Raw genomic sequence first — 12670 nt, 5'->3', positions numbered from 1 at the left:
GGCAGGGCATGAGGAAAAATCGAAGGACACCGTTCTGCATCCCAAACCTGTGATCTACAGAGCCATCTGCTGCCCATAACCCTAGATTGACAGAAGTTCCCCTCCCCCACACAATCACATTGTATGACATCTAAAGAACGGTCTGTGCTGTGCAATCACAATAATCACACTGTATAATGTCCACCAAGATCGGTCTGTGCAATCACGTTGTAAAATGCCCACCAAGATCGATCTGTGCAATCACATTGTATAATGCCCACCAAGATCGATCTGTGCAATCACGTTGTATGATGCCCACCAAGATCGATCTGTGCAATCACAATGTATAATGCCCACCAAGATCGATCTGTGCAATCACAATGTATAATGCCCACCAAGATCGGTCTGTGCAATCACAATGTATAATGCCCACCAAGATCGATCTGTGCAATCAAATTGTATAGCGACCACAAAGTTCGGTCTGAGCAATCACATTGAATGGACCATATTGTACAGTGTGGGCTGTATGCCTAGTACTGTGCTTTTACCTACCCCTTACATTTTGCCCACATCCTGTTGCCCCACTATTGAACCCCTCTATTTCACCTCCCAGACCCGTATAAGGGTATGTTCACACGTTCAGGATTTCCATCCTTTTTTTTTCCTGACTGTTTTTTAAAAAACTGCAGCTCTTGGCAGAAAACGCAGGTCCTTTTTTTTGGTCCTTTTTTGGTCCGTTTTTGATGCGTTTTTTGATGCGTTTTTTGATGCGTTTTTTGATGCGTTTTTTTGATGCAGTTTTCTAGCCAGAGTCTGTGTGTTTTCTAGGAATTTTTTTAGGGTTAAAATGGCTGAAAATACCCTAACCCTACCCCTAACCCTACCCCTAACCCTAACCCTAACCCTACCCCTAACCCTACCCCTAACCCTACCCCTAACCCTAACCCTACCCCTAACCCTACCCCTAACCCTACCCCTAACCCTACCCCTACCCCTATTCTAACCTTAGTGAAAAAAAAAAAAAAAAAAATTCTTTATTTTTTTTATTGTCCCTACCTATGGGGGTGACAAAGGGGGGGGTGTCATTTACTATTTTTTTATTTTGATCACTGAGATAGGTTATATCTCAGTGATCAAAATGCACTTTGGAACGAATCTGCCGGCCGGCAGATTCGGCGGGCGCACTGCGCATGCGCCCGCCATTTTGCAAGATGGCGGCGCCCAGGGAGAAGACGGCCGGACGGACACCGGGACGCCGGGTGAGTATAAGGGGGGGAGATTAGGGCACGGGGGGGGGCATCAGAGCACTGGGGGGGGGCATCGGAGCACTGGGGTGGGGCATCGGAGCACGGGGGGGCGGGATCGGAACACGGGGGGGGGGCAGCCACACTCCGCCCACGCACTTCCGCCCGCTCCCCGCACTTCCTGCTGCAGCGGTTCTGCACATCAAACCGCAGTAAAACCCGCAGATATATTTTTGATCTGCGGGTTTTACTGCGGTTTGGACCTCACAATGGAGGTCTATGGGTGCAGAACCGCTGCGGCTCCGGAAAAAGAATTGACATGCTCCTTCTTTTTTCCGGGAGCTATTCAGCGCGTCTTTTTTTTTACAATTTCCGGACCATGTGCACAGTGTGTCCTGTTTTCCATAGGGTACAGTGTACTGTACCCTGCATGGAAAACAGCTGCGGAACCGCAGCGGCAAAACCGCCGCGGTTCCGCGGTAAAAAACGCACTGTGTGAACATGGCCTAAGGGAATAGCAATGAATTTTGTGCCCGGCAGATGGAACAATGTCCCCTTAGTACCCTCATTACACATGACTGGACCCATAGGTCAATCATTCTCCTTCCTGGTCATGGGCTTTCACCAGTCTGAGGTTTGATGAGGCCTGGATGGGTCAGATCGTATGATCAGATTGTTCAATGACACATACTGCAAAGCAGGTGTCTTACTGCCCCACGTCTGACATGGCAGCACACCCAGCACAAGATGGGGCAGATTCCAACCTTCAAAAAGAACCTGAAGACCCACCTCTTCCGACAAGCCTATAACCTGCAGTAACCCCCGATCGACCAAACCGCTGCATGACCAGCTCTATCCTCACCTACTGTATTCTCACCCATCCCTTGTAGATTGTGAGCCTTCGCGGGCAGGGTCCTCATTCCTCCTGTACCAGTTATGACTTGTTTTGTTCAAGAATATTGTACTTGTTTTATTATGTAAACCCCTCCTCACATGTAAAGCGCCATGGAAAAAATGGCGCTATAATAATAAATACGGTAATAATAATAATTCCAGACCCCCTCCTGATGGGGCCCCGTGGTCCTCGTGTCTGAGTCTGGTGCCTCTGAATTTTCTCCATATATCTGCTGTATATATAGTCCATGTCACTGCATGACTGCCACCCGAAGCCGCCAACAGATCCCCTCCATAAGTGTGTGCCCCCAAGATGACACCAGCCCTGTGTACAGTCTCCCATATACTGATGACTGTAAGCTCCTGAGACAACACCTCATCGACTTCTGTGTTTACTCTCTGTGTGCGGCTCCCATGATTGATCGGCTTCCATGACGCCCAGCTTGTGTCTGAGGATAAATCCAGCAGAAATCCAATTATAGGATCTGCATTCTATAAATGGAGACGAGTCCCCGGCATCAGAAAAGCGAGATTCCTCCAGGATTAGGCACCACCTGTATTGCTGTGCCGAGGGGGAACTATAAGTCCCAGAGGTACAGTCTGATGACAATCCTATCCTGGGACCAAAGTCTTGACTGAGGAATTGCCTCTAGAGATCTACTGTGCAGTAACCAGAGGATCCACCAAGCTAGAGATCTACTATGTACTAACTAGAGGATCCACAAATTAGAGATCTACTATGTACTAACAATCTAGAAACCTACTGTGTAAATCAAAAGTAAGTTATTATATAATATGCAGATGGATCGTAGTTAAACACAGGCACCCAATAGGCACGCCATACAGAAATAGGAACAACAAAAAGAACAAGTGTTCAAAGAACTTAATAAAATACAATATCTTTATTGAATATCAAAATGTTAAAATTCACAATGAGCAGGTGATCTGCGGGTAATAGATAAAGTGGCACCACAACTTTGGCGGGTATGCTAGCTACAGCCCAGAAATAACACCATGGGGTACAGAGGAAAACTGAGTGAGCCGGAACCTACTGCCAACCATACACACTACAGGCAGTCACACAAGCAGGTAACACCAACCATTCACTGCCTGAAGAAAAGCAGCGGGTAAAGACGATGCAATACCAGATCCAAGCGGTAGTTACACTTGGATCCACCAAGCTAGAGATCTACTGTACAGTAACCAGAGGATCCACCAAGCTAGAGCCCTACTATGTATGAACCAAAGGATCCACTAATCTAGAGACCTACCATACTAAGTAGTAACCAGAGGCAATGCCAATCTAGACATCTACTATGTAGTAACTAGAGGATCCACCAAACTATAGACCTACTATACAGTAACCAGAGGCGGTGCCAGTCTACAGATCTACTATGCAGTAACCAGGGGATCCACAAAGCTAGAGACCTACTAAGTAGTAACCAGAGGATCCACCAATCTAGAGACCTACTATACAGTAACCAGAGGCGGTGCCAGTCTACAGATCTACTATGCAGTAACCAGAGGATCCACAAAGCTAGAGACCTACTAAGTAGTAACCAGAGGATCCACCAATCTAGAGACCTACTATGCAGTAACCAGATATCCACAAAGCTAGAGACCTACTATACAGTAACCAGAGGCGGTGCCAGTCTACAGATCTACTATGCAGTAACCAGGGGATCCACAAAGCTAGAGACCTACTAAGTAGTAACTAGAGGATACACCAAACTATAGACCTACTATACAGTAACCAGAGGCGGTGCCAGTCTACAGATCTACTATGCAGTAACCAGGTGATCCACAAAGCTAGAGACCTACTAAGTAGTAACTAGAGGATCCACCAAGATATAGACCTACTATACAGTAACCAGAGGCGGTGCCAGTCTACAGATCAACTATGCAGTAACCAGGGGATCCACAAAGCTAGAGACCTACTAAGTAGTAACCAGAGGATCCACCAATCTAGAGACCTACTATGCAGTAACCATGGGATCCACAAAGCTAGAGACCTACTATACAGTAACCAGAGGTGGTGCCAGTCTACAGATCGACTATGTAATAACCAGGGGATCCACAAAGCTAGAGATCTACTGTGGAGTAACCAGGGGATCCACAAAGCTAGAGCCCTACTATACAGTAACCAGAGGTGGTGCCAGTCTACAGATCTACTATGCAGTAACCAGGGGATCCACAAAGCTAGAGACCTACTAAGTAGTAACCAGAGGATCCACCAATCTAGAGACCTACTATACAATAACCAGAGGCGGTGCCAGTCTACAGATCTACTATGCAGTAACCAGGGGATCCACAAGGCTAGAGACCTACTAAGTAGTAACCAGAGGATCCACAAATCTAGAGACCTACTATGCAGTAACCAGGGGATCCACAAAGCTAGAGACCTACTAAGTAGTAACCAGAGGATCCACCAATCTAGAGACCTACTATACAATAACCAGAGGCGGTGCCAGTCTACAGATCTACTATGCAGTAACCAGGGTATCCACAAAGCTAGAGACCTACTAAGTAGTAACTAGAGGAGCCACCAAACTATAGACCTACTATACAGTAAAAAGAGGCGGTGCCAGTCTACAGATCTACTATGCAGTAACCAGAGGATCCACAAAGCTAGAGACCTACTAAGTAGTAACCAGAGGATCCACCAATCTAGAGACCTACTATGCAGTAACCAGAGATCCACAAAGCTAGAGACCTACTATACAGTAACCAGAGGCGGTGCCAGTCTACAGACCTACTATGCAGTAACCAGGGGATCCACAAAGCTAGAGACCTACTAAGTAGTAACTAGAGGATCCACCAATCTAGAGATCTACTATACAGTAACCAGAGGCGGTGCCAGTCTACAGATCTACTATGCAGTAACCAGGGGATCCACAAAGCTAGAGACCTACTAAGTAGTAACTAGAGGATACACCAAGATATAGACCTACTATACAGTAACCAGAGGCGGTGCCAGTCTACAGATCAACTATGCAGTAACCAGGGGATCCACAAAGCTAGAGACCTACTATACAGTAACCAGAGGTGGTGCCAGTCTACAGATCGACTATGTAATAACCAGGGGATCCACAAAGCTAGAGATCTACTGTGGAGTAACCAGGGGATCCACAAAGCTAGAGCCCTACCATACAGTAACCAGAGGTGGTGCCAGTCTACAGATCTACTATGCAGTAACCAGGGGATCCACAAAGCTAGAGACCTACTAAGTAGTAACTAGAGGATCCACCAATCTAGAGACCTACTATACAATAACCAAAGGCGGTGCCAGTCTACAGATCTACTATGCAGTAACCAGGGGATCCACAAAGCTAGAGACCTACTAAGTAGTAACCAGAGGGTCCACAAATCTAGAGACCTACTATGCAGTAACCAGGGGATCCACAAAGCTAGAGACCTACTATACAGTAACCAGAGGCGGTGCCACTCTACAGATCTACTATGTAGTAAAAAGAGGATCCACAAAGCTAGAGATCTACTATGTAGTAACCAGGGGATTCACAAAGCTAGAGATCGACTATGTAGAAATCAAAGGAGTCGGCAAACTAGAGATGCAATGTAGTAATTATTATTATTATTTATTTATATAGCACCATTAATTCCATGGTGCTGTATATGAGAAAGGGGTTACATACAGGGTTATAGATATCGTTTACAGTAAGCAGGTTTACAGTGACAGACTGGTACAGAGGGGAGAGGACCCTGTCCTTGCGGACTTACATTCTATAGAATCAGAAGATCCACCATGCCATGGTAGATACCAGAGGAGCCACCAATTTAGATACCTACAGTACAGTAACCAAAGGAGCTAGGGATCTACTATGTAGTAACCAGGAAATCTACCAAGCTTGGGATCTAAGAGTAACCAGTGAAGCTGCCAATCTAGAGATCACTATACAATATATATCTTGCAGACAGATCTTACAATCTCATTGTCCAGCTACGTCTCACCAATATATCTTACAATCTAATTGTACGGCCATGTCTCACCCACTGATTTTACAATCTGATTGTACGGTCATGTCTCGCCCACAGATCTTACAATCTGATTGTACGGTCCTGTCTTGACCACAGATCTTACAATCTGATTGTACGGTCATGTCTTGACCACAGATCTTACAATCTGATTGTACGGTCATGTCTCGCCCACAGATCTTACAATCTGATTGTACGGTCATGTTTCGCCCACAGATCTTACAATCTGATTGTACAGTCATGTCTCGCCCACAGATCTTACAATCTGATTGTACGGTCATGTCTCGCCCCACAGATCTTACAATCTGATTGTACGGTCATGTTTCGCCCACAGATCTTACAATCTGATTGTACAGTCATGTCTCGCCCACAGATCTTACAATCTGATTGTACGGTCATGTCTCGCCCACAGATCTTACAATCTGATTGCATGGTCATGTCTCGCCCACAGATCTTACAATCTAATTGTACGGTCATGTTTCGCCCATAGATCTTACAATCTGATTGTGCAGTCATGTCTCACCCACAGATTTTACAATCTAATTGTACGGTCATGTCTTGCCCACAGATCTTACAATCTGATCATACGCTCATGTCTTGACCAGATCTTACAATCTGATTGCATGGTCATGTCTCGCCCACAGATCTTACAATCTGATTGCATGGTCATGTCTCGCCCACAGATCTTACAATCTGATTGTACGGTCATGTCTCGCATAGATCTTACAATCTAATTGTACGATCATGTCTCGCCCACAGATCTTAAAATCTGATCATACGCTCATGTCTTGCCCAGATCTTACAATCTGATTGCATGGTCATGTCTCGCCCACAGATCTTACAATCTGATTGCATGGTCATGTCTCGCCCACAGATCTTACAATCTAATTGTACGGTCATGTTTCGCCCATAGATCTTACAATCTGATTGTGCAGTCATGTCTCACCCACAGATTTTACAATCTAATTGTACGGTCATGTCTTGCCCACAGATTTTACAATCTGATCATACGCTCATATCTTGACCAGATCTTACAATCTGATTGCATGGTCATGTCTCGCCCACAGATCTTACAATCTGATTGCATGGTCATGTCTCGCCCACAGATCTTACAATCTGATTGTACGGTCATGTCTCGCATAGATCTTACAATCTAATTGTACAGTCATGTCTCGCCCACAGATCTTACAATCTGATCATACGCTCATGTCTTGCCCAGATCTTACAATCTGATTGCATGGTCATGTCTCGCCCACAGATCTTACAATCTAAATGTACGGTCATGTTTCGCCCATAGATCTTACAATCTAATTGTACAGTTATGTCTTGCCCACAGATCTTGCAATTTAATTGTACGGTCATGTCTCGCCCACAGATCTTACAATCTGATTGTACGGTCATGTCTCGCATAGATCTTACAATCTGATTGTAAGGTCATGTCTCGCCTATAGATCTTACAATCTAATTGTACGGTCATGTCTTGCCCACAGATCTTACAATCTAATTGTACGGTCATGTTTCACCCATAGACCTTACAATCTAATTGTATTGCCCTGTCTTGCCCACAGATCTTACCATCTGATTGTATAGCCATATCGCAATTACAATCTATGGTTTGTGCTTTAGATACCAAGGTATGAAACATACAGGAGAACCGTGTTCCTACTCAGGACAATGCACTTGTATGTAGTCATCCCCCTCCCCACACCGGATAGCTGGAGTTTGAGATGTTGGGGGTACTGGGGGGAGTTAGGCCTGTTGTTTGGTGCTGCCCTCCCACCTCAGCTGAGCTTAACCAGCACTGGTTCATTAAGTGTTCCCTCCACCCCCCACCCTGCCATCTGTCACACCATCTTCCTCAAATATCACACATCCCCTCCCCCAGCTACAGAATCATGGACATTTTATAAGGCAGCCTCCAATGTCATCCTGCCCCATTGTCTTGTGTGTGTCCCCGTGCTTTGTCTCTCCATGTCACCCCGCAGACTGGGGACCCTCTGTCGCCCCTCTGGCTACCCCTCCTGGTTGTCAGGTTCCCTTTGTTACACTCCCTGGCTCTGACAACCCTTCTTCACCTTGGAGTCCTCTCCCCATCTCTCCCTGACCTTCCCGGGATATTTGGCTCAATGGTGTGACCCAGAAGTGGGCACGCTTACATCCAGCAATAGCATTCTTACTATACTGACCCCCAGGAGCTTGACTTCCAGCATCAGCCCCCATTTGTGGACCTCCTAACCCCTCACTATGACCCCCAGTCTCCCTATACCTTGCTTGATACCCCCATGGCATCACATATCCCGCTCCCCCATTCACCGTCCCTCCAGGAGCTTGATTTGTAGCACCACCCCCCATTGTGCCCATCACCCATCACTATGGCCCCCTACTTTACATGACCCAAAGCTTCCCATAACTTGCTCAATACACCCATTCACCGTCCCCCCAGGAGCTTGACTTCAAGCACCACCCCCAGTGTGCCTGTCGCCTGTCACTATGGCCCCCTACTTTACATGACCCCCAGCTCCCATACCTTGCTTGATACCCCATTCACAGTCCCCCCAGGAGCTTGACTTCCAGCACCACCCTCATTGTGCCCGTCACTATGGCCCCATACTTTACATGACCCCCAGCTCCCATACCTTGCTTGATACCCCATTCACAGTCCCCCCAGGAGCTTGACTTCCAGCACCACCCTCATTGTGCCCGTCACTATGGCCCCATACTTTACATGACCCCCAGCTCCCCATACCTTGCTTGATACCCCATTCACAGTCCCCCCAGGAGCTTGACTTCCAGCACCACCCTCATTGTGCCCGTCACTATGGCCCCATACTTTACATGACCCCCAGCTCCCATACCTTGTTTGATACCCCATTCACAGTCCCCCCAGGAGCTTGACTTCCAGCACCACCCTCATTGTGCCCGTCACTATGGCCCCATACTTTACATGACCCCCAGCTCCCCATACCTTGCTTGATACCCCACTCACAGTCCCCCCAGGAGCTTGACTTCCAGCACCACCCCGATTGTGCCCGTCGCCCTCTTACCTTTGTGCACCCCAGTAAATTTGTCTTTGATGACTGTAAGTTCATAGATTTTCCCAAACTGCTCGAAGATGGGCTTCAGGTCCTTCTCCTCCAGATTGCGGGGTATCTGCCCAATGAAAAGTTTAATGGCATCTGGTTCCTTCATTGGGGCGAGGTGGGCAGAGGGGAAGGGGCACAAAAGGCACTTCAGCCTGGACAGCAAGTCCTCTGCAGACAGTCACCCCTAGCGCAACAGTGTGACGGGTCCCCAGCCGAGCTCTGCCTGCCCTGCAGGTGGGGGTCTGCCCGCGGTGCCCAGTACTGTTGCTGGGGGCACTATGCCTGGCACACCGACTCAGCTCCTGCGCGTCGTGCACCTCACTGATTCCCAAGCTCTGATTCCCAATCTTTTCTTTCTTGTGCCCCCTCCCTGGTGCCCAGTGCCCGCCCCAGCCTTACAGGGGATGATGTCAGAGTGAGGGGCCGGGGAGAAAGAGCTGCAGCCGCTCGCGGGCGCAGAGCCGGGGACAGGGCACATCTCAGTGCCAGGGGTGAGGGCCCCGGGATCCCCAACCTGGGCATTGGGGGAGGGGAGGTGCAGGATGGGGCGCTGTCCACCGGCCACCTAAGATATGCGGGAAGCTCTACTCCGGCGGCAGCGGGAGACACTTTATACACGCTCCCTGCCTCGGCCATTGTTCTGCCGCTCTCCCTGGTGCTGAACCTCAGCCTGGGGGAGGGGAGAAAGGGGTAAGGTGTGATGAGGCATGTATCGGGGGTAAGGTGTGATGAGGCATGTATGGGGAAGTAAAGTGTGATGGGGCATATATGGGGTGAGGTGTGATGGGGCATGTATCGGGGGTAAGGTGTGATGAGGCATGTATGGGGAAGTAAAGTGTGATGGGGCATATACGGGGTGAGGTGTGATGGGGCATGTATCGGGGGTAAGGTGTGATGAGGTATGTATGGGGTAATGTGTGAAGGGGCATGCATTGGGGGATAAGGTGATACGCATGTATGAGGGGATAAGGTGTGATGGAGCAAGTATGGGGGTTAGGTGTGATTGCATGTATGAGGGGATAAGGTGTGATGGAGCATGTATGGGGATGAGGTGTGATGAGGCATGTATGGGGCAAAGTGTGATGGAGCATGTATGGGGATGAGGTGTGATGAGGCATGTATGGGGCAAAGTGTGATGGAGCATGTATGGGGATGAGGTGTGATGAGGCATGTATGGGGCAAAGTGTGATGGAGCATGTATGAGGCAGTAAAGTGTGATGGGGCATGTATGGGGGGGATAAGGTGTGATGGGCATGTATGGAGATGAGGTGTGATGGAGCATGTATGGGGATGAGGTGTGATGAGGCATGTATGGGGCAAAGTGTGATGGGGCATGTATGGGGGGATAAGGTGTAATGGGACATGTATGGAGATGAGGTGTGATGGGACATGTATGGAGATGAGGTGTGATGGGGCATGTATGGAGATGAGGTGTGATGAGGCATGTATGGGGCAAAGTGTGATGGGGCATGTATGGGGGTAAGATGTGATGAGGCATGTATGGGGGCAAGGTGTGATGTATGTATGGGGGTGAGGTGTGATGAGGCATGAGTGGGTAGGATGTGATGGGGTATGTATTGGGGGATAAGGTATGATGGGGCATGTATCCGGGGTAAGGTGTGATGGGGCATGTATGGGAGTGAGGTGTGATGGGCATGTATAGGGGTGAGATGTGAAGATGTGATGGTGCATATATGTGGATGAGGTGTGATGAGGCATGGGGGTAAGGTGTAATGCAGATTATATGGGGGTAAAGTGTGATGGAGCATGTATCAGGGTAAGGTTTGATGGGACATGTATGGGGGTGATGTGTTATGGGACATATATGAGGATGAGATGTGATGTGGCATGTATGGGGGTAAGGTGTGCTGAGGCAAGTATGAGGGGTAAGGTGTGATGATCGAATATACTCGTTACTCGAGATTTCTTGAGCATGCTCGGGGATCCTCCGATTATTTTTTTAGTGCTCAAAGTTTTAGTTTTTCTTGCCGCAGCTGAATGATTTACATCTGATAGCCAGCATAAGTACATGTGGGGGTTGCCTGGTTGCTAGGGAATCCCCACATTTACTTATGCTGGCTATCAGATGTAACATAGTGGATGCTTTCCTGAAACCGAAAGTACTTGCAAGCAGCATAATACAAAGAATAGCAGGTTTACCCAGAATCCTTTGCAGTAGGCGGAGCTATGCAAATCATCTCTTTCAGGAAAGCATCCACTATGTATTTCCTTTAAGTAGAGGGCTTTTCGGTCTCTTTCGTCCCGCTACATTTAGCCCAACTTGGGTCTCTCCCTAAGGTGGCTAGCATATATGTATCAGATGTAAATCATTCAGCTGAGGCAAGAAAAACTAAATCTCCGAGCACTAAAAAATACTCGGACACCCGAGCGTGCTCGAGAAATCTCGAGTAACGAGTATATTCGCTCATCACTAGTGATGGGGCATGTATGGGGATGAAGTGTGATATGGCATGTAGGGGGGTAAGGTGTGATGGGGTATGTATGGAGAGGTAAGGTGTGATGGGCATGTATGGGGATGAAGTGTGATGGGTATGTATGGGGATGAGGTGTAATGGGGCATGTAGGGGGATAAGGTTTTATGGATCATGTATGGGGGATAAGGTGTGATGGGTATGTATGGGGATGAGGTGTGATGGGGCATGTAGGGGGATAAGGTTTTATGGCTCATGTATGGGGGGATAAGGTGTGATGGGCATGTATGGGGATGAGGTGCGATGGGGCATGTATGGGGGTAAGGTGTGATGAATGATGTATGGGGGTAAGGTGTGATAGGCATGTATGGGGGAGAGGTGTGATGGGCATTGTTACGGTTCACGGGGAGGATACCCTTATCATCCCCACCACTCACACCAATTTGTCATGAACCGGGGTTGTTTGGTTGCCCCTGGTTCTTTCTGAAGGTTATTTATCTATATCCCAATTCCCAGTTCCGGTTTGGGACTTGCAGCTCTCTGGCACCCCCCTTACCTCAGGTCAGACACAGTACTGCACCTAGGATTGCAGTTGCCAGAAAGGCTGCCTTACTTTACACTGGCTAATGGGCACACTGCAGCAAGGGCGATGTAACTACTCCCACTCATGCAGGAATAATAATTATCAACGTCGCCGTCACTACAAAGCCTCCCAAAGGCACAGGACAAATTCCGCTGCCACCAGCTCCAATTTCTTATTTATTGAGTCTGGAGCCAACCCAAATTAGTAGCGTAATTCACCTCAGAGGACGTGACCGTGCGTTATAGAGGAAGGAGAGACAAAGCTAGTAATTTTATATTTTGCTCCAAAAAAGATAGGCAGTGTTTACAGTAGTATAAAAAGCTATTATGAAGAAGACAAGTTTCGTATGTACTGTACAATTACAAATAAAAGGGGATTAAAGTTGAAGAGAACACTTACATGGCGTTCAGATCATTTCATCTCATGGCTGACCGTGTGCGGTGGGGCATGGTCAACACATCT

The 12670-nt window shown here is 47.8% G+C and overlaps 1 protein-coding gene across 4 annotated transcripts in view; it reads right to left on the bottom strand.

The window, feature by feature from the left end:
• LOC138681076 (CUGBP Elav-like family member 3-A) overlaps window positions 1–9523 on the bottom strand; it is a 236133-nt gene extending 226610 nt beyond the window's left edge. For all 4 annotated transcript variants that reach the window (XM_069768320.1, XM_069768328.1, XM_069768335.1 and 1 more), the window contains exon 1: window positions 9155–9523. In XM_069768320.1, coding sequence (XP_069624421.1) covers window positions 9155–9299 — 145 coding nt within the window. In that variant the 5' untranslated portion in view covers window positions 9300–9523. The remainder of the gene's footprint in view (window positions 1–9154) is intronic.
• Between the last annotated feature and the right edge of the window lie 3147 nt (window positions 9524–12670).

This window comes from Ranitomeya imitator, chromosome 1 (assembly GCF_032444005.1).
Source record: "Ranitomeya imitator isolate aRanImi1 chromosome 1, aRanImi1.pri, whole genome shotgun sequence".
In the NCBI taxonomy this organism is placed as follows: Eukaryota; Metazoa; Chordata; class Amphibia; order Anura; family Dendrobatidae; genus Ranitomeya; species Ranitomeya imitator.
Note: the sequence above shows the minus strand (reverse complement) of the source record. Positions and strands in the feature narration are given on the sequence as shown.